This window comes from Scleropages formosus, chromosome 23 (assembly GCF_900964775.1).
Source record: "Scleropages formosus chromosome 23, fSclFor1.1, whole genome shotgun sequence".
NCBI lineage: Eukaryota > Metazoa > Chordata > Actinopteri > Osteoglossiformes > Osteoglossidae > Scleropages > Scleropages formosus.
The window spans coordinates 16916264-16939705 of NC_041828.1; the positions used below are offsets into that span (position 1 = coordinate 16916264).

The 23442-nt window shown below is 42.0% G+C and overlaps 1 protein-coding gene across 3 annotated transcripts in view; it reads left to right on the forward strand.

Annotated features, from left to right (window-relative positions):
- The first annotated feature begins 5666 nt into the window (after positions 1–5666).
- The window catches only part of LOC108919289 (SNF-related serine/threonine-protein kinase-like), a 32079-nt gene continuing 14303 nt past the window's right edge, over positions 5667–23442 (forward strand). The window contains exons 1-3 of one of the 3 annotated variants that reach the window (XM_029248349.1): positions 5667–5926; positions 10974–11680; positions 22180–22321. In XM_029248349.1, coding sequence (XP_029104182.1) covers positions 11092–11680; positions 22180–22321 — 731 coding nt within the window. In that variant the 5' untranslated portion in view covers positions 5667–5926; positions 10974–11091. The remainder of the gene's footprint in view (positions 5927–10973; positions 11681–22179; positions 22322–23442) is intronic. The other 2 variants (XM_029248350.1, XM_029248351.1) reach the window with 2 other exon arrangements.

Genomic DNA, 23442 nt, shown 5'->3' on the forward strand with positions numbered 1-23442 from the left:
TCAAACAGAACAGTAACCATTTATACGAAAATGTTTGTTTGGTTTCACCTGAGCACAACAGTGTTTTATCACTTTTGAAGGTGACTTCTGGCTGTTGCACATTTCTCCTATTTTATTAAATAAACTCAGCAAGTCTTCCAATGATGATGTTGTTGCTTCAGAGCAATGATGATGATGATGATGATGATGATGATGATGATGATGATGATGATGATGATAGGGGGGTGTGGTGGTGCAGTGGTGCAGTGGGTTGGACCTCGTCCTGCTCTCCGGTGGGTCTGGGGTTCAAGTCCCGCTTGGGGTGCCTTGCGACGGACTGGTGTCCCGTCCTGGGTGTGTCCCCTCACGCCCTGAGTTGCCTCGTTAGGCTCCGGCTCCCCGCGACCCCGTATGGGACAAGCGGTTCAGACGATGTGATAATAATAATAACAACACCCCACTAATTTCCTCATTGCCATTTTGTTATTTGGAAGAAATCATTTAAATGCGTGAAAGCCCTTATAAATAAAACTGAGCATAATTATTAAGTCTTATTTTAGGGTCTACAAATATTTATGCAATGTTTCTGGACGGGGGGTGCGGTGGCGCAGTGGGTTGGACCACAGTCCTACTCTCCGGTGGGTCTGGGGTTCAAGCGGTTCTGGAAATGTGTGTGTGTGTGTGTGTGTGTGTGTGTGTGTGTGTGTGTGTGTGTGTGTGTGTGTGTGTGTGTGTGTTTGTGTTTCTGGACTACTTCAAGAATGTGACTTATTTCCCATGATAATTGTCTCCTTGCAATAGGCCAAGTTTGAAAATGAAAGCCTGGAACAGATGAACAGAGGGAATGGGCCTTAGAACATGACTTGCAGGCTCAAAATAGAGATTAACCACAGGGGCTTTAATGGAACACAATTCTAGTCGACATGGTAACTGCTCCATCACAGTGCTGTGAGATCAGGAAGGAGCAAGGAGACAAATCTGAGGTTTGACTTCTTCATCACATTACAATTTTGTCATGCATACCAAACACATGTACTGTGATTTGACAAACATAAATAAATAAATACATTAACCCACAATATGCTCAACAAATAACATGCGCTAGTGAGAGCAAAGTACAAAACTTCAGGGTTTTATAGAAATGGAATTTTTATTTTTTTCATTATTAGCCATCATATTTTACTCTGCACTATTAGACCCTTCGGGGTGCGGTGGCGCAGTGGGTTTGGCTGGGTCCTGCTCTCTGGTGGGTCTGGGGTTTGAGTCCTGCTTGAGGTACCTTGTGATAGACTGGCATCCTGTCGTGGGTGTGTTCCCTCCCTTTTCAGCCCTGCGCTGCCGGGCTAGGCTCCGGCTTGCCGCCACCCCGCACGGGACAAGTGGCTTTAGACTGTGTGTGTGTGTGTGTGTGTGTGTGTGTGAGACCCTAATTACACCCCAATAGCTGTGTAATTAAAAATGAATCCTTCTGGGTTTACAGAAATCTTGCAAATTATGCAACATTGCTGAAAGGAGACACCACACTCATCTTCTTTACTGTCAAATCTTTGCAATGGTGTTCACAGAAGGATGGAGCAGAATGGTTCATGGATCATGCGCTTATCACTGCGGTGGTAGGACATGGATCGTGTCCGCCGGGGTGCCGAGTGATACCGAAATGAACATGAGTCATGCCAGGCTCCTTCGACAAGAGGCCATTTCCGCTCCGAGATGTGGAGTGTGGGGCTCAGCAAAGGATTCACAGCTCAAAAATAGCTCCAGTATAAAGCCACTTCTGTTTCATTTAATTCAGATACCTAGAGAGCAGTAAGGATGTTTAAACGAACAAAACTTTTCGTATTGCTTAAAAACACAATAAAGATTAAAAAATAGTTAGGAGGTGTGTATTTCTAATGTTCTGTGATATATTTGCATTTGTGTGGAATATATTGTCTTGAACATAGAGGTTCCAATGTGAACACTAGATTTTTTTAAACATATTAAACAATTTACAATAATATTCAATTTCTTTAATCCTATATTAGAGTATTGTGTAACTCTTCATTACTGTGCAACACAGGATTCTGTCACCTTTGATAAAGGTGTCACCTAAACAAATGGAACACAATAAATATACTGCCATCATAGAGGCAAATATTGCCAAATGTACTGCCTATCAACACTGAAATTTATGACAACAGTAGGCTGAAAAATTTGATATACAACTATGCCTGAGTCTTTCATAAAGGATCTAATTTTGTTATATAAATATACAACACTGCGTATTGGATTCAAAGTTCCCAGTGCTGTGTTTTATGGACTCCTAATAATTATAAACATATAATTAGGGGAGATTCAACTAATATGACCAACCTCCAAAAGGTTTTGTTCCATTTTAGTTTATGGAATAAGCAAAATGAAGTGGCTATGTTTCTTTCCATCCTTAAAATGCTCATGACTCATTACATAACTAAATGTTCAATATTGCCACATCTCCAAGCTTTAACAACTTTGTATGCTCAAGGTAGGGCAGCTTTTATAACCTCAAATAAACAAAAATAGTCAAAAAATATTACATGGGCAGAAAAGATATGTGAAAAAAATATACTGAGATATTCTCACACCCTGCAAATAACCTAGTTTATCATATTTGTTGTTTTTTTGACATATGCAAGCGTGTTGAATCATTCATTTTAAAACATGTTGCAGTAATTGATTTTGGAACCTCATTACTGGAACAATAAAACCACTTACCTGGAAAGTCATGAAAATAGAATTTGATTAGATAGCACTTACAGCAGTTTTATTTAGCAAATTCAATGGCACTTGCAGAAAAGCAAAACGTAGAACTGCTATATTTGTACAGAATGCCTGTTCGGTTATTAAATTTGCAATATGTTTAGAATTTCCTGAACAAGAAATACTTACAAGCTATAGCTAAATTGTCTTCTGCTTTCACAACAGTGTAATATATTTTGCTGTGATGTTGTAGCCATGTAATGACATTTCTACAGCATCGCAATGATATTCTAAAAATGATACGCGGTAAATGACACCAGCCTCCTGTGTATAAATAATAGCATTAAACCATCCTCTTTAATTGTGATCCCCCAAATAGACCCCTGGGCTTCACTGGAAAACAGTGGAATTTAGCTTGTTTAGGTAACAGCTGCAAACAATTAGGATGGTCAGAATGACCATTTTTGTTTAAATTATGGGCTTGGCAGTTTAATTGACAGCACAGCTGGTGCAAGAACTGCAGGGCACCAAGCCTCCTAGAAAATGCTATCCATATCCATATCCATATCCATATCCTTATCCTTATAATGTGATCTTGTCCCTCATTTTCCTCTGTGTACTCTTCTGTCTGCAATATAAGCAACCCGCAGATGGTTCATGTCCATCATATGAAAGATAAACTATGAGATTAAAGACATGGTAAGACCTAAACATGCCCACATTTACACATTAAGAATGGATTATTTAAGCAACCACTATGGTGTGCAAAACAGCACAAGACAATACAGTAATTACTAGACAAGAAACAACAAACACAGTAAAAAGTAGAAGATATTACAATATAATAATAAATACTATGGGTTGGATCACAGTCCTGCTCTCCGGTGGGTCTGGGGTTTGAGTCCCGCTTGGGGTGCCTTGCGACGGGCTGGCGTCCCGTCCTGGGTGTGTCCCCTCCCTCTCCGGCCTTACGCCCTGTGTTACCGGGTAGGCTCCGGTTCCCCGCAACCCCGTATGGGACAAGCGGTTCTGAAGATGTGTGTGTGTGTGTGTGTGTGTGTGTGTGTACTATATATATATATAAATGTAGAGTAATGTACATGGGGGCGCAGTGGTGCAGTGGGTTGGACCGGGTCCTACTCTCCGGTGGGTCTGGGCTTCGAGTCCCGCTTGGGGTGCCTTGCGGCGGACTGGCGTCCCGTCCTGGGTGTGTCCCCTCCCCCTCCGGCCTTACGCCCTGTGTTGCCGGGTTAGGCTCCGGTTCCCCCGTGACACTATATGGGACAAGCGGTTCAGAAAATGTGTGTATGTATGTATGTATTTCCCCCAATACACACACCACTGTTGAAAATGAAGTAGGGTTTTATTAGGGTTCAGCTGGTAGTATAGTGATTTGAGTGCTTGCCTTTAGAGCCAAAGGTTGCTCGTTTTATTCCCACCTCTGGCTATAGTAACCCTGAGTAAGGTACTTACCCTAAAGTACTTCAGTAAAATTACCTGGTTGTATAAATGAGTAAATACTTTTAAGTTGCTTTAGAAAAATCATCAGCTAAATGAATAAATTTAAGTACTATCTCAGTGATATTGTGTTGATTAGTGCTTTACTATAATGTGGTAGAGGGGGTGCGATGGCGCAGTGGGTTGGACCGCAGTCCTGCTCTCCGGTGGGTCTGGGGTTCAAGTCCCGCTTGGGGTGCCTTGCGGCGGACTGGCGTCCCGTCCTGGGTGTGTCCCCTTCCCCCTCCGGCCTTACGCCCTGTGTTGCCGGGTAGGCTCCGGTTCACCGTGACCCCGTAAGGGACAAGCGGTTCTGAAAATGTGTGTGTGTGTGTATAATGTGGTAGGTGCACTGATGGCATTTACGCGAGTGGGTTTCCATTGTCGTTTTAGCAGAACCTTTACTGCTTCAGTTCCGAAGTGTTTCAATATAAGAGATAAAAGGAATTTGACCTCCATTCCACATAATGAATTTCTACCCTAGACCACAAACCGCAGATTTATGGATTTATGGCAATGTGATTAAGTGATAACTCCCCACATTCTGCCAAGATATATTGCTGAGAACTTGTGACTCACTGCCTTAAGAAATGTGCGTGGTGTCTTTGCTCTGTAATGGAGCAGAAATTGATTATTCTCCATTAATTTTGCTGAAAAATAAACTGAATTTTGTTATGATTTCCCCCCATCCATTTAAAAATATGGTCTGTATTAGTGGTCTGTGTTAATGCTAAAAACATGGCCTACCATAAATGTGGAGATACATGTACTTATATGGGGGAGGCTTACTTAAACAATTTCTCTGAATACCAGTACCTGACAAGTAAAATCATTGTAGTGTACACTGCTAACAGGGTAATTAATATTTCATTGTATATCATGAGATGTATACATAAATAAAACATAATTGTTCTGCACAAATCAAGTACCTGTAGAAACAGGTTTTTTGTACCAGTTTTTGCAAGATACCATTGACAGAGACATATTTTAAAAGTTGCCATTATGTCACACATATTCTGGCACTGGAAACATTTAAAATGCTTAGGGGCTGCAGGTGGCATAATGGTTATTGCCGTGACATTGCAACAGGACACATGTTGTTCTGCTTCTGCTGTGTTGTTCCTGTCAGAAATATACGTAACCTGGACTGCGCCAGTAAAAAATTACCCAGATGTACAAATTATTGTAAATAGCTAAGTCGCTTTGGGCGAAAGAATACATAATTTTTAAGGTGCCAGTCAGTTACTGGGGTAAAATGTTCTATTTGCCCACACATGAGACTCGCGGCGCGCTTGCAGCGCCACTCCTGCACAGCTCCCCGCAGACATCGTCATGTTAGCCTCTCGGCCACTGGGCCGCGCGCCAGCGACATGCCATTGGGAGGCGCTCGGGCCTCAGTGCGCAGGCGCATTATCCCCGACGACGAAACCGCAGTAGGCAGAGGCCTGAGTGCCAGTGACGTACGGCTTGGAACGCGCACGGGTGGCAGTGCGCAGGCGCAGGAGCGAGAGTGGGGAGAGCGACTGGTGCGCGAGCCGCAGTAGTGAGCGGTCGGAGCGATGAGAGCGCCGCGGCGGGTCGCACCTGCGTCTCGCTTCCTTTAGCCGCCGCTCACGCGCTGTCTTTTCACACCGGTCTGAATTTACCGCACCGCCCCTCAGACTCGAGGGGACCCCTTTTTTTTTTTTTTCTCCTCATGTTTTTCGAGCCGTCGCAGCTTTCCGGAGAAAAGGTAAGGAAGGGGCGGAGGATGCTTTCTGATTAATTATTATAATGTTTATGTTCATTAGTAAAAAGGTGTTTACGTTGTACGAGTTCGCGCTCGGTTCCCACAGCCTGCGGATGATGGTTGTTGGTGGTGTGATGCTCAGCGGGTCGCAGAACGGGGCCGGCCCTGCGCGTGGACGGTCCCCGTCTAGTCTCGGTTCTGGTCCTGGTTCTGGGGGACCCGGCCGGCGTTCACAACGGACGCGTCCCACCTGGCTGGGTAGGATCACCTAGCGGTCGCGGTCGGGCGGCCGGTGTGGAGCTCCTCCATCCATCACCGCGCAGGGGGGTCCTGACTTCGACAGCGTCTCGCCGCTTTTCGCGCGTCTCTTTGCCGTAAAACGAGCAGCGAAAAGCGCGGCACCACAGCGAGCGCGTGCATGCCATGGGGGGCGAGCATTTAAGTGAATGCAGCGAAACGGCAGGTCTGCGGAGTGTGCGAGACACTGCTGCGCGAGAGACCTGTCACCTCAGACTCAGAGGCCCCGCGCGCTGCTCTACAACAGAATTGTGATGTTAAATGTTCTCGTCGCCTGAGCTGAGGCGCGGAGTAACGCGGGGACGTGATGTCGCGCTGGACTGACTGAGGACACCTGAGTGTGTCGGGATCATTCTCGCCGTCGCGTTGGACCTCGGCTGCAGCTCCCGAAAAAGTGCTCGTCTTGTAAATCATTTAGCTGAGGTTGGTGTTTTGCACAACGCTTCCTTCGAGGATTCTGCACTGTAAACGTTATATTTGGGCACGAAACGGTACGTCAGAGAGAGTCAGTGGAGACTGAGTCTGTCAGTGTCAGCGCCTCTCTCTCGCTGCCTTGCGCACCGTGTCGTGTCCATACCGTGGCGACAGCTTCAAATTCTCCTTTTTTTCCTCAGAAATCTCTGTGGAAATGTTCAAATATGCGATTCGTATTATCATAATTATCTGTGAATGGAAGGACGAGAAATGCCAAGATGAATTTTCTTTGTTTGACCCTCGTCACCATATGACAAACTTTCTTTAAAAAAAAAAAAAAAAGTCTGACAGCCTGTGAATGTGTTTATACAGTTTTAAAACATAATGTTTCATTATTTTTACACTCTTGAATACCTCCTTAATGCTAAACCTTTGATTTTTTTTTTTTTTTTTTTTTTGAATCAAGAAGGGTTTTGATTCTTTGCTCATGTCCTCTTTTGGATTTTACTGTTAATTGACACCCTCCAGGAAGGCAGTAAAGTGCCACACAGTACTGTAATCCACAAAGATTTCACCTCGGTGATACAGAAGCTGAAAGAACTGCGCCCTTAGCTCCTAAAGCCTTTCAGATCCATTAAGGCAATCTCTTAATTTTCTCAATACCAACGAGAGGCATTATTACCAGGCATAAAGTATAAGGCCTCTTAAAGTAAGTGCATGTTTTCACTGCTGTTTTAATGCATCGTGCGTAATGTTTTTGCAGAATGCATCCGTACAAATCGGGACATAACACTTGAATGTTTTTCAGGGGCTTATTTTTATCTTATTTATAAACCAGGCTGGTGTGTTAATGTGAGGTTCAAATACAGGTTGTTAATTTAAAGGAAATACTGTAGGGAATTACATTTTGATAAGGTTTGTGGGGTAGGAAGTATTGGCGATTGTATTCAGTGAAGTTGTACACAAGTTTTTGGGAACAAATTAGGCTTTCTGGGACTTTATGACAATACCATATTTACCATACTGTGCTAATAGTGTGGACGCCGGCTGAGTTAGTCATTTAAAATGGACACAATCATTTGTTAGCTGTATATTAAGTAAGTTGAGTGAAGGAAACCCATAAGAAGAATTGGTTGGCTTTAAATGTAGTGTACAAGGGTACGCTAAATTGCCCCAAATTTAAAAACAAGTACTCTGGCACCTGAGGCTTAAAATGAATGGTCATCAAGTTTACAGCCTGTTTAACTTCAGCAGGCACTACAATTTTTTTTTTTTGGGGATCTAACAGCTTGTCGAAGTCTGAAAATGTGTTTTATTTCTGTTTTCGACGTTCTCCCTCAGCAGCTGTTGTGCTATTAATGAGGTATTGAGCTTCCAGCAAAATGAACTGGTTAAAGGCAAAAAACGCAGCCAGGAGAATTTGACAGAAACATGCACAGGTTTAAATGAGTCTTTCTTGGCAAAAGGAAATAATGTAGGGCAGTTAATTACCACCTATGTAGATGGCAAGTAAGTTACATAATATGCAGACTGTTTTTTGATGTTTAGCCCTTAAACATGTTTTCTCTTCATATGCAATACCCTATCTACATAAACATACTCATTTTTGTGTAGTGTTAGTCAGTTGACTGGATGGTTGCACAGTATTTCAGTACAGTTAAACTAATCTTTTTGTAGTGCACTTCCTGCAGAGATGATGATGATGATCCAGTTCTTTTGTTCATCCTGCATCCCTTTTGGTTATAAATATATGCTGTGCTTTTGAAGTCATGTCTTGTCAGTGTTTCAGCAGGGACACAGATCCTCAGGAAATAGCTGTTTAAATTTTGGTTACAGATGTACCTGGAAGGATGGCGAAAGAGGGACAGTATGATTCTGAGGAATATTTTAAATTCATTGCTTTAGTCCTGATGCTGATTGTGGCGTTCTCGAGTCCGAACCTGATTTACACCATTACACGTGTGGCGATGCCATATTTGCGGTGTTACCTTTTACTACCAGTCAGCATATAGGCATCTCCAGGTTGTGGAGAGCCGTTTAGAGTTCGCATGAAGCTGTCTGCCCCATCTTGTCAAGATGTTGAATTCTGCGTACTTCTGTTGCTGGCTGACGGCAGGTGTTGTCACTCAGTGTTGGGATCTTATAGCGACTGTTGTGCTGCTGTGCATCAATCGGTGTGAGTGGGAGAATGTGGCTGTAGGACATGTGCTGCCGCCGATGTGAACTGGGGGTTGGCCACATGTTAGCTGCAAAGTCTTTTGGGTTCATGCACTTGTTAACAGATAAACCCGTTCAGGGTTGGCGCTTGGGTTTGTGATGCCCTAGGCCAGAATCAATATAGGACCCCATTCTTAGAATTAGACTATTTTTAAATTAAGAATGGAACACACACATATAAAAATAATTTTAGGTATAGATACATACTAATCCTGAATAAATTATTTTCTGATAACATGTATGTGAACATTATGTACTTACCGAACATAAATTTATAGTTTAATGATTGAAAATGTATTTGCAAGACCAAAGTTGCTTAAGGGAACAAATAGATTTACATACTGCATAGACCGACAGTCTGCTTCATAGAAAACGTCACCTACAAAGTTGCAAAATTTCAAAAACATAAGGTGGTGGTGTCATACCATGTTTACTTCATATATAAGGTTAGATCTTTTTTCAGTTTCCTGATGAAACTGTTTATTAAGCAAGGTTTTTAAATACATTTTTCCCCCCCAAGATTACGATTTTATTTTTTGATATTTAGTTGTAGCGTTTTGCACCCCCAACTGAATGCCTGGGTTTGCATAAGTATAAAACGGCGACTGAATTATTGTTCGTCAGCTGCTGTGTAATTCTTTGCCCACTTTGCAGCCGGTGTGATAGGTTTACTGTGCAGTGTGTCTGTTTGTACCCAGAGGGGTCGGACTCTTCAGTTCAGGAATGCCGTTTCATTGTTCGTCACTTCTGTAATGGGACAGGAGCATGAACCGCCTTGACTGCAGTGTGGCTGCTGCTGTGACAAGCCTTTCATGAACGGACTTGGCAGAGAAACAGTGTTCCTTAACAGTAACTGGAGGCTACCCGAGCGCACCTTGCTCCCTGACGGTGCCCTCGTATGCGAATCTCTGCGAGAGATTATCTTATAAAGTCTTATATTGTGTTTGAAAATCTCAGGAGATAAGGAGTCATTTATGGGGTGAGAAGTTCAGCAAGGAAGGTTCTAAACTGTATTGTACTGTGCTGTTGTACTTCCATTCTGTGCGAATATATGTGTGGTATGGGGATGAGCTTTCTGGCCTTTTATTAATCCAGAACTTGGACTGATTTATTCTCTTAATAGGGATTCTTTGTGGTGAAAATCCTTTGTTGAACACTTGTAGTTTGTGTCCACATTTATCCCTCTCCTCATCTCTCTCATTTGGTTTCCTCTTGCTGTCCTTATGAAGTTCAACACTCTGGTTAAGGCCTATAGGACTATTAATGTATCTGCTGCCTGATACCTAGAAGACCTGATCACTCATTACCCCACAAACAGACTGCTGTGTTCCTCCACCTCTGGCTCTTTGTTGGTCCCACTCACAAGAGGTCCAAAATGGCGACACGGTGTCACAGCGAGTAGCGCTGCTGTCTCTCAGCATTTAGGTGGTGCGAGAGGATGTGGGTCTGATCCCCACTCAATCTGTGTGGAGTCTGCATGTTCTGTGTTCTGCACGTTCAATGTCAGGTTTACCCATAGTGTGTGAGTGACAAAAAGAGTGTGTTCCACTGATGTATGGTTGAGTGACTCAGTGTAAGTAGTGTGTCTAGCAGTGTAAGTCACCTTTGTGAATAAGGTGTGTGGGCTAATAGCACTACAAAGAGTTCACTGGAAGTCGCTTTGGAGAAAAGCGACTGATAAATGTAAATGAAAAGTGTTTCTGAAGGTTCTCTGCTGTAGCTCTATGTAAGGGAATTCTCTCTGTACTTCAGAGCTACTGAATCTTTCTCAACATTGAAACAACAAAATATATCCAGAAAAATCTCCTTATCAATTCTATATGCAGCTGCTTGTCTAATGTATGCTGGTTGAATAGTGGTATGGTACTGAGTATACAATTTTGTATCTCTCTCTGTTGGTTTAGTGCACATTTGTTTACACTGAGTTGTACATTACTTGGAGAAAAGCATCTGCCAAATGAAGAAGTATAAAGAAAATCTGCCCATAGTTGTGCAGAGCATCTCAGATATTTTTGAAAAGCACTTTTCATCTGTACTAATTTGTGATGCAGCCTGTGTGTTGTCTCAAGGCATGGAGCAAGATCTGATTGTTTCCCTGATGTTGGCCCCCTTCGTGTTGCAGGGCCGATAGAAGGGTAGCACCATGGGCTCGTCAGCGTTGGTTGAAGTGTTGAAGTAATCCAATCCTCCTTCTCCTCTGCAAACACTCTCACGCTAGAGGGCGTCTCCCCTTCCCAGATATGGCAGGGGTCAAGCGTGGCTACGATGGCAAAATCGCTGGGCTGTATGACCTGGACAAGACGCTGGGCCGTGGCCACTTTGCCGTGGTCAAGCTCGCCCGCCATGTCTTCACTGGGGAGAAAGTGGCCGTGAAAGTCATTGACAAGACGAAGCTGGACAGCGTGGCAACGGGACACCTCTTCCAGGAGGTGCGCTGCATGAAACTGGTTCAGCACCCCAACATCGTGCGCCTGTACGAGGTCATCGACACACAGACCAAGCTCTATCTGATCCTTGAGCTGGGTGACGGAGGAGACATGTTTGACTACATCATGAAGCACGAGGAGGGGCTCAGTGAAGAGCTGGCCAAAAAATACTTTGCCCAGATAGTGCATGCCATCTCCTACTGCCACCGGCTGCATGTAGTACACCGTGACCTGAAGCCTGAGAACGTGGTGTTTTTTGAGAAGCAGGGCCTGGTGAAGCTCACCGATTTCGGCTTCAGCAACAAATTCCAGCCTGGGAAGAAGCTGACCACCAGCTGTGGCTCCCTGGCCTACTCTGCTCCGGAGATCCTGCTGGGGGATGAGTATGATGCGCCAGCTGTAGGTGAGCACATGAGCTGTGGTGTGTGTGTGTGTGTTTGTGTGTTTGTGTACGTAACCATGGACTGACTGCGAGGGTGTGTTTTAACCCTCCAGGTGAAATGAGGTATGTGTTCTGTACAGACGCACCTTTCTGTGTGGAGTTGGCACAAGGGTTTGGGATGGTGTTCCTGGGAGTAATATTTGGCACGGGAAGTGTCAGGAAATGCCAGTCAGTATTAGTCCACTCTTTGTTTCCTCTTCCAAAGAGCTGTACTGATTGGTCTAATTTGTTTGTGATATAAAAAGTTTTGTTGTTTTTCTGCCTTGTAGTTGGAATGAGCTGCCTCTGTCCCTCAGAACTCCTGAATCCTTCAGCATTTAGGAGGAGTCTCAAAACACTTTTCAGACTCACATCTGTTCTGATCTCCTGTCTCTTTTATAAACTTTCACTACATTATTTGTTAAATTTAATTCTATCAATTCTTTATGGAGAAACTTGTGTATTGTACACTACAAAAGCAGTGGTATTGGATTAAGTGACTGTACCTTGAGATTTGCATGTCTTCTTTCTGTATGTTGAAGTGCACTTTTACTGAGTTTTGTTACTTTGAAGAAAAGCATCTGCCAAATGAATGTAAAGGTAAAGTAAGACAACTATACTCATGAGCTCCTCTAGTGTCAGTAACAGATTCTTTTTTTTCACCCCAGAAAAAGCTGGTAGAATATAGTTTAAAAACCTCAAAGGGCAAAGTGACGCAGATCTCGGCATATCGGAGAAATTCTTTGTGAGGGCAGGTCTTTGGTGGAATGTGCCAACGCTAGCTGCGGTTATGGTGGAGGTGCATTTCAGAGCTCCACCTAGTTGTTTTTGCACTTGACCTACAGCTGATGACAGTGTACACAAGTCAGTGCGATATTCTAGTGTCAGCACAAGTCATCTCAGGACAGGTAGCTTGCTTTGCTGCTGGTGTGTGTGTGTGTGTGTGTGTGTGTGTGTGTGTGTGTGTGTGTGTGTGTGTGTGGGGCCTTTTGCCCCAGTCTCTCTGTCACACTGTCAGTGTATTCATCTTACATATACAACTGGGACCAGAAGCCTGTTCTTAACTTCAACCACTGTTTTACAAGCAGTAAGTTTAATAAAACAGATATCCCTTCTTATTATTTGTTTGATTCTGTAAAAACCTCAGATGAAGCTATAACTAACTCCACCGACTTTGATTTATTCAGTTTTCATCAACTGCTCCTTCTATGCAGCAGGGTTACTGTGTTCCTGAGCCTTTCCCAGCAACCTAAGGTGTGAGATAGGTAAAACTGAACAGTACACAAGTCTGCTGCAGGAGATTTTTAAATAATGTTGTATTAACTTGAAACAAAATGTGCAGTGTTCATGAGCATGTGGCCACACTTAGTTTTATTGCTTTATCTAAACAATCAATGTGTATTAGAGACATACCCTGATTTATTTACTGAGTTGGTTGGTTAACAGTCTGCCATATAGTTTAATAAATAAAAAAAACTATAGGAATATTTCTATTAATTTTTTTATTGATAGTCTCCAAATTTATGTTTATGTCTACTGTTGACAAACATCTCATAAGTGCACAACATTTGATGTCCTAATCACAAGCTGTAAACACTGCAGACTGGAGTTGAATGAAGGCTCTCACACTTCTATGCAGTGTGGGTGGTCTTTATTGCTGACTAGTAGCTGGATGTGAAAACGCCACATTTGCAACAAACATTTAATAAAACATAAAGCAGAAAATGTCTGTGTCTTTAAAAATGTGTAAATTGAAAATTTGTCACATGGGGTCCCAATATATGTACACATTTCGAAATCTTCCCATGTGAAGAGCATGAACAGTGCTGCATCCGGTTTGACAGCACCGTGGAATGCAGGGCTCCTAACCTGACAGCTACACGTACCTTAAACATACATACCTTAAAAGAACAGAAGATATTGTCACAAACCGTAAGGAATGTGCTGTTGACTCAGCACAGAATTGTTTCCCAGGTAATCTGTGTATTTATACGTTGTTCGCTCACTGAATGTAAGAACCCACCCTTGGTTTTTAATGCATTCCAAAGTTGTGGAGGCAAGGTTTAGGTTCAAGGGGGCAGGTAGCTCACTGTCTCTCTCATTCATGAACTAGAAATTTGATATATGGTATTTGTGTATTGTGTGCCAGCTGATGTTCACTGTTGGGACAATAGGGGTGCGATGAGCTGTGTGTTTATTGCACTCTGGTTACGGGGGGTAGATTGGAACACTTCAGTATGGTACACAGAGCAGATGGTGGCCCGAGGGATGGGGGGGGGCTGCAAAATAGTACAGCATCCTGTAACACAGCCATTGTATTTTGATTGAAAAAGGTATGTACAGATGGGTGGGGGCTGTAAAGTCAGTCATTTAGTGTGTGTGTGTAAGTAACCATGGGACTGCAAGGGTGTGTTGTAACCCTACAGGTGAAATGGGATGTGTATGTGGAGGTGTATGTTCTGTGCAGAGGGAGTTAGACCAGAGTTTGAGATGTTGTTCTGGGTGGAGATAATTGATAGAGGAACTTTTATAGAAGTACTCATTCACTCTAAGTGTAATTTTTGTGATATCATGGTTTGTTGCCTTGCACTTTCTTTAAAAAAAGCACACTGATGGAAGCACTCCCTAGCCACCCCTCGTACCGCTGACAGCACAGTGTTGGTGTGGCGAAGGAACGCCTGGAATTCCTTGAGTGAAGCTGTGGTTGCTAAACTATGAGCCAAACCCAGGTTCATTAAAACACTCTTACATGTCCTGCTGTCTGGAATTCCTCTTTTGCTCTTGCATGCTCCTATGATTACTCTTTTTACACCTGTTACCTGCCTTGATTTTGTAATTCAGGCTTTGAGACCTAACAGGAGATGCTCTTTCATGTCGATAAATGTGTAAATGTAGTCCAGCAGGTGGCATAGTGGTTAGAGCTACCACCTTTGGTCTCGATGGATCCCACCTCCTACTATAGCACCCTTAGTCAAAGTACGTGCCCTTAATTGATTCAGTAAAAATTACCCTGCTGTATAAATGGGTAAATTATTATAAGTAGCTTAGTACTCAAGTTGCTTTGGAGAAAAGTGTCGGCTAAATTAATAACTATGATGTGACTTCATGAAGGAAAGCTAATTTGTTTCCTTGTTGCCTGGCTGTGGTTGTACACGAGTCATAAGAAAAATGTGATTGGTAGAGCTGATATGACCTGGAAAGATTTTGTTTCCTGATGACTTGTGATGCAGTAAAAAAAAAAAAAAAATATATATTTCTGAAAACCTGGTGGTCTGTAAATGCTTGTTCAATGCTGTTCTTTGTGGATGTTTTAAAAGCTACCTAATGCTAATGAAGGTAACATCAGGACAGCAGAATTAAGGGAAGTCACCGACATCTTGATTTCACAGGCAGCCCTGAGCTCGGAGTTGACATTTCAAATGTTTGTTTAGCTCTGATGCACTCAATGTGTTCATTCATCTGTTATCAATAACTATCGAGCGCAGGGTCGTGGTGGTCCGGATTCTATTCTGAAAGTATAAGTGGTGAGGTAGGGTACACTCTGGACAGGAAACCAGTTACAGTAACTATAGGGCAATTGCACATCCTCATTCACTCACATGCACTAAGTAGAACTGAGTGACCAGTTCACCTGAAACACACATCTGTGGACTGTTGGAGGAAGCCCATGTGAACACAGGGAGAACATGCAAACTAAAAACTGAGCTGAATTTGAACCCACATCTAAACCCACAGCCCAGGAGAGGGGAGGCCCCAGTGCTACCTACTGAGCCATCATGCCACCCCACATCTGGAGCAGTACTGGTTGAACACCCCTCTGTGGTTCACACACAGTTTACCTGTACACTTGAGGAGCTTTAATGTGGGTCCCTCTGTCTGTGTGTAAACATTGCTAAACACGACATTAAGTATTTTGTGAAATCATACACTGATATAGTTCTTATACTTTCGATTTTGTTCTCGCCACTACAGCTCATTGTTGGATAATAGAATAAGGAGGAACAGAATGTTCTTGTCTGCTGCCTCCAGGCTATGCTTCCTCATGGCGGGTTTGAGAGAAAAGAAACTGACATGCTAATGCCTGCATGTTCTTCACGTGCTTGTGCGGACAGTGGCATGCAGGCCTCCTGGGAACTGTTTGAGAAGGCAGTTAGATGTTCGTGCCACAGTGTAAGATGAGTTTACTTGCCTGATGGAATGCTTCTCCTCACCCATTTTAATTATAGTTATAATTACCCTCCCCCACCTGGGCCGATGCCTTCAGCATGATACGTTTTAATAAATCCACTATATCGATGGGTTGGGTTGTGTAAGTGACGGTGGGCAAGTAGGCGATTTGGATGTGCTCCATCAGATGGGCTGTAACTGGGCCTGTTACAGCTGTGTTACTGTTGCTCAAGGGCAGCCTGTTCAGCCAGGGGGGCTTGCAATACCTGCAAGCGAATCTGCAGCAAATATTATTTTTAGAACTTACTCTGTATATGGAATAAAGACTCCAGAAGGGCAACTCCATAAGAGCAGTTTGTGTTGCTTTATTATGTGGAAGTTAAGTAAGAGCTTTGTTTGCACAATAGTTAAAATTTTTTGCATTGCACCGGCTACACTCCTGCCCCCCGCCTTCTCTTTTACATTCTTTTACATTAGCGTAGTGGTTAGAGCTGCTGCTTTTGGACCCATTGGTTGCAGGTTTGAATCTCACCTCCAGCTGTAGTACCCTTGAGCAAGGTACTTACCCTTAATTGCTCCATTAAAAAAAAAAAAAAACCCAGATGTACAAATGGATGAGTAATTGTAGGTAGATAAACATTAGAAGTCACTTTGGAGAAAAGCATCAGCTAAATGAATAAATGTAAATGTATGTCTGAATCTTTGGGCTTTTTTTTTTTTTTTTTTTTTTTTTTTAAATTCGTTGAGGTGTATATAGCTCGATAAATGTCTTGATCTGTTCTATTTTTTGCTTTTTGTCAGAGGATTATTGTTTTGTGACACTACTTAGAGATAATCTGGTTTACTGGAATGTAACTGGGTATTAATGGTCAGATTGTGCTGCTGTTGTAAAGATCAGTGACAGGACCTTGAATCCTGACATTGTTTTTAACCATAATTGTTCAAAATTTTTTTTGCAAATTGAATCTTTCTGGTTTCAGCAAATTATTTCTATTGCTGCATTTCCATGAAGCACTACCCCATGAAATCAATGTTTCTGATTTCTTATATTTTTCAGAAAAAGGAGGTGACAAGCAATATTCTTTCAGTGGGCCCAATTATTCCTAGTTATGCCCCTGTAGCTCGTTTAGTCGATTTTGTGTCATTTGAAGCTTGAGTTATGAGCTTGATTGTCTGAATTCACTGCCAAACCTTGCAAAGAAAAGTTCTTTAATGACTAATTAATGTAGTACTTATTAATGCTTTGATTGTAAACAACTTGTTTTTGCCCATTTGTACTGCTAGGTACTGTATCTTTTTTTTTTTTTTTTTTTTACTGGAATTCAGATTACAGTGTTTGGAAGGGGTAGTCGCAAGAGGCCCCCCCCCAGGACTTGAGCCTTAAATGTGTCGTTCACACAGCTGGTCTGGTGACTACTGTACTAAATGTGCCTGAGCTCCAGTTACCCTGTAGTACTACATGCAGCAGAATCTCCATTTCAGTTTCTGCACCATTCACTGTGCAAAGATGTATGAACTGAAACCAACAAGACTTCCTCACCTGTGGTTCCTCTTTACCTCCAAAGTCAAATGTAACGTAAATGAACTGTTATACTTTTTCCTCTTGATATGACTTCCTCCTCCTGGTATGACAGCCATTCTTAATGTGCAGTAGTTGAGTGAGTAAAATAAATCAATATACTTTTAAACATTTAGCAGACACTTTTCTCCAAAGCAATGTACAACTTGGAGTAAAAAGTGCGTTTCTCCAACAGGCAGAGAGATGGAAGCAAAAAAATATGTAATGAAATGTATATGTATTTATATAAGGGAGAGCTGGTAGCATAGTGATTGGAGCTGGCACCTTTGGATCCAAACATTGAAAGTTCAAATCCTGTCTACTTCTGTAATATCCTTGAGCATGGTTCTTACCCTAAACTGCTCCAGTAAAAATGACCCAGCTGTTTATAGTTAAATATTTGTGGGTGGCTTAAGCTTGATTGATTGTAAATTTCTTTGGAGAAAAGCATCAGGTAAATGTATAGAAAGGTATAGTTATATGATGGCTGATTTTATATATAATTATTTTTAGAACATGTGGATGGAGTCCTTGGCCTTCTGTCTCAGTCATCTGTGTTCCAGTGCGTTTCTCGGCTTATTTGGTTTTCTTTTTTCTTTAAATTGAAAGGGAGCTTTTATGATTTGGGTCACTGCAGTTCTAACTAAAACAGGCAAAGCACGCCTCCAGTTACTGTATGCTTCTGGGAAGAATAATCATAATGGAAGCAGCTATGAAATATTGGCAACAGCCTGGAGCATTGCACAGCATTGTATGTTGTGACTTTCCCAGCTGACATTCAGCTGTTTACACAGCTGGGTGGTTGCTCAGGTGATGCTGGATCATTGTACCTTCCTTCAGGGACACAAAATGTGGAATCATTTCTGGGACTTGAACCTGAAAGTACCTGGATTCAGCTGCAGTTTCTTTAGGTGGTACCTGCATTTGATTATCTGTTTGAACTTATTTACAGGTAGTCCTCAGTTTATGATATTTAACTTACAGGCACCTGGATTTACGACAGCTGTCCCATCAGCCTCATTTTTGTATACTATGTACAATAACATCAACAGACTGCACTCCTGCAGGGAAGCATATTTATTTTTGATTCTGTGTTTCTATAAGGGGTTTATTGTGGTTTATTTACAAAAAAATTGATTTTACTGAATGTTTGGTTTGTGGTTCTATTAAAGTTACTTTTTATTTTTAATGATTAGCAAAGGAAAATGTACATATTCTGGTGGTGCAAAAAATCACACAAATAGACTTAGAAATGAAAGTGTAAAGAACTGCAGCATGAAAATCCTGTATTGTGTATTATTCGATATCACTATTGCAACCCGCATAATGTGTGAAATCAGTGAAGATGTAACAAAGTTGTCTAATACAATGTAGTATTTTTGCATGTTAATTAATATTTCCTAATGGATTGTGTAATATAAAAGGATAATCCACTTTTGACAGGGTTGTCTCAGTAGAACCCTGTTGTAAATCGAAAACCACAAGTACAGAAAATGTAATATTGTTTGAAGTAATCATCCATTTTTTTTCCCCGTATGTTGCCATAATAACTTGGTATCTACTCAGTAAGTATGCAGAGTTTTGCTGTCCTGAACACACACGATCGAGGAGGAAATTCTGCTGTTTGGTGTGTGAAGCATTCCCAACTTGCAGCTTCTGTCATGTCTAACTTAATGCTGGAGACTCAGGCAGGAAATGGGACCACCCAACGGAAACTGTGTGAACTAGCCATGGATCTGTTAAACACACACTAATGTGTAATATCAACAATATTTACACTGTCACTTTTTGCAACTAGAATTTGCACTCATCCCTCCAAGCGCATCACCTGCATTGTCACTTTTTTTTTGTAGTACTGTCTATTTGTTGTCCATAGTCAGTGGAGAAGTATTCAAGCAAGGATTTCATAGTACTTTGTACACGGTACTTATACTTATGACAATAAACCTTGAACTTGAATTTATCTGGTTCATCTCCTTACTCAGCATCCACCAGGGAGAGAGAGTGAGGGAGCATGCAGCCTATTTGTGTGTTTGAAAGCCTGTTTCTTTCTGGTTGTATATGCCAGTGTGTTTGTCTGTGCTTCTTTAGCTCTCTGTATGTGTGTGCATGCGTTCCTGCTCATCAGGGCCATGGCTGTATGCCCAAGTGCTCTGACAGGATACGGGGAGATGGTTTGGGCAGCCAACAGTAATGTGCCAGTCATTTCCTGTTATGGTTAATTTCCCCCTGGAGATCAATAATGCAAAACTAGTTAATAAAATAATGTTGACCCTTGAATAAAAATGGCTGAATCACACAGGGCCAGGTCAATGGAGAGCTGCTTCCTTTGGGGCTGAGTGAATCAAGGAACCTAACCAGTGTGGGCTCATTGACTAGGGTGGGCTGTCGGGGGTGTCTCAGTGTTCAGTAGTCATTAACTCCTGGTGACTCCTTACTAGTCATAAACCTCTGGTGTTCATATGTTGGGCACATGGTTGTAGTCAGGATTTGTAAAACAAATTATTAAATTTAAGATATCCATATGTCATTAAAGAAAGGTGGTGGGATTTGTCTTACAGATTTCTTTAGGTGAACATGTGCTTCAAGGTTTTGGTAGAAGAGCTGTTTCAAAAAGACCAAATGAGAACTTTAGTCTCTTAGGAAATTGCCGGAGGCTGCAGTAGCACACATACATACAAAATCACAGTGACCGAGACTCTGGAATAACGCTGCAAGTAGAAGAATAAACAATTTAAAAAATGAAACCAGTAGAAAGGAAATTGTTGTATCGATAGCTTTCAGTGAGTTTCAGTACTGGTTTTTCAAAGGAGAACCAAGGCAATTACCATGTGTGTGTCAAAAGCTGGGGCACAAGATTTGCTAAACTTTAGCCGATTTTATTGCTAAAATCGAAACAAACTAATCTTTTTTTTTTTTTTTTTGGGGAGAGGGGGAGCCTTGCTTAATAGTAATAGCCTTGCTGCCCGTGTCTTTGAAATGTTTGTTGAAACACATGGTCCCTCAACACAGTAAATATGTTTCCTTAATAAATTTCAGTCTTAAAATATTTAGTTTTCAGTCATAAGTATAAATTTTTGTTCTGTGAAGATATAATCACATGCTTGTCATAATTACTTAACATCTATACATTTATTTTCCCTTTATCTGTACATGTAATACATATATGACAATTTTATATCATTCCTTTATTAGTTTAGAGATGGAAGATAGAAGTGAGTGCTGATCTTGGTAAGTTTGGTGACGTGACAGATACGCTGGTGCATGGAGCTGTCAGCAAAATTAACTAACTAATCTGGACATGGTCATTTATTAATGAGAAATGCCCCATTGAATTCAGTTTAACTTTTGAGCATTGTGTTCTTGTTTTGCTCTTGGTTTAACTGGTTGATGGTGCAAAACTGTTGGAGTGCTTACAGGATGCTCATTCTACACGTGTAGCTATTCTAGAAGGTGTCCATCCTGCTGAGTCGACATCATTTTTGCTGCTCCATTTGAGTCGTGACAGTTCAGCAGAGCTGAAGGATGGACCCCTCCTGCTTGGTCGTGCACCGCTGGCTTGGCAAGAGTTCAGGGTTCCTCATATAGCAGCTGCTGCCTCTGATGCCACGGGTGAACTGGGTGTAATGAGGTGATCATCATCATGACATGCTTTTTAGACTCGCTCGCCTCCTCTTTTAATTAAAGCACTTTACAGAATTTAAGATGCAGTTTGTAACAAATTTTTTTCTGAAATACCACAAGCCTTAAGTTGATCAGTTTATTCAAATAAAACCCTCATTTTGTGCTGACACATTGGGATCTTTCTCACCTCAGTTATAACCATGGAGTGACTACGTTTTGTCCCAGTTTGTGTCCATGCAATCCTTCTAAAAATATACAGAACCAGTGGAAACTGTGATTACACCTGCTGGGAACGATTTTATTTTTCACCAGGCATTCAATTGACAAGTTTGAACAGGAAATGAGGTGCTATGTTTTCCCAGCTTTTCTGCAGCACTTTTCAGGGATGTAGGACACCTGTGGGTTGTTTTGTGTTACCTGGGTGTACCCAAATTTTTATGTCTGGTTCATGGGACAAGAGGACACTAACTCCGGATTCAATGGTCTTTATTCTGGAATTCTTAGGTTGGGCGAGGTGTCGGGGGGAGGTGGGAATCAGAGCTGGTCCTGCTGACTTTTGATGTGGGAGGTATGGTGTATGGTAAACTAGGTGTTTAACACTAACTAGGTATGTGTGCTGGGATGGCGTGTTTCCCAGCATGGTAATCAGGTGCTCTTTGTACTATATATGTGTGCACTCTTTACACTACCTTTCCACATGCCACAAATTGTATCTCCATAACAAAGGGTTCATAAACATTTTTATTGGCACACACTTGGACAAGTGAACAGTTTAGTGCTGCACAGCCCTCTTAGGTATACCCACCCATTCCTAACCTGGGAGCTCAAGGCTTGCTGTTTGTCATTATCACCATTGCCACAGGCTGGTCAGAGTCATTTATAGAAGTTGTACTGTATATAAACGTAAATAAGGGTATTTTGTTGTTGACAGGAACATGTATTACACAGTGGTAGTGCTGCTGTTCTTGTGTAAAATATGTATGTGTAATAATATTTAGTATACTGTATGATGAATGAGTGTATGTGTAGTATAATATGTGGTATGTAGGGATGAAAATGAAGCATAAGTGGTATTTATTTAAAATAATGTGAAAGGTGCTTTCTGTCTCTCACTCTGTTTTTCTGTGTGCAGACATCTGGAGCCTGGGGGTGATCCTCTTCATGTTGGTGTGTGGCCAGCCTCCCTTTCAGGAGGCCAACGACAGCGAGACCCTTACCATGATCATGGACTGCAAATACACAGTGCCCTTGCATATCTCCCAGGCCTGCAAGGAGTGAGTACACACTCTCTCACTCTCTCTCTCTCTCACACACACACGGAGCACAGAGCTTGGAAACGCATACAAGCACAGAGATGCACACACGGATACCTGCACACGCAGAAATCCACAAATGCAAATCAGCACACACCAAAAATAGACACGCAGCCGCCCACTCACACTCGTGTAGATAGGCGCACACAGACACTAATTTGGAAATGCACGCACTCACACACCTACCCCTTCCTGCTGAGAGCAGCAGCATGCAGCGATGGGACTCATTTGCATAGCCTGTTTACCTTTCCCCGTACTGTGCTCGGCTTCCACTGTTTCACCCCGTAGAACAGTAATAAACTTCACTGGGGAATTAATCACTTTATTCGATGCTATTTTTAAACCTTATTTTTTTCATAAAGTACAATTTGTGTGTGAAGCATCCCAGCTTTTGCAGGGGGCTCAACTTGTCTTCTGTCTTGGCAAGGCATGTGCAATCATAATCATTGGAGATCTCTGTGCATGGAAATTTTTTTTTTTTTGGCATCATTCTGGCAACTCGCTCTCAAACCAGAGGTGTTATGCCACACATCTCATCTTCACTCTCCTGACAGCAGGATGTCTTGTCGTCTCTGGGGTGAAGAGCATTACTATGATTCCTGTCTGAAATTCAAGCAGTGGCCAAAACTGTCAGCAAGTGATGACAAAATCAAAGGTTTAGTTTTGAACAGATGTCCCGCATCTGCCATAAACCCTGTTCCTGTGTAACAAAAAAAGCTACTCAAATGATACAGCCTTTTGACCTATATTACCATGATGCCTCCGTGGTTTCAGCTGAGGTCCACATTATCTTGTGGTCATTGAGATGGTAGAAAATAATTATGTGCATAATCTCATTCTAAATGGTGGGTTACTGCACAGTCTGTTTAATACTAATACTGCCATGGCTTTTGCTGTATTGCAGTAAAACAGTGTACTTAGCCATGCCTGCATTGTGCACAGCATATTTTTGAAAAATTAATTTTCAAAATGATTTCTCTGTGTATCAGCACTTCTTTATTTATATATATATATATATATATATATATATATTAATCTTACCGTCTTTGAGAAAGTTTACTAGGGTTTAAATCTTATGAACT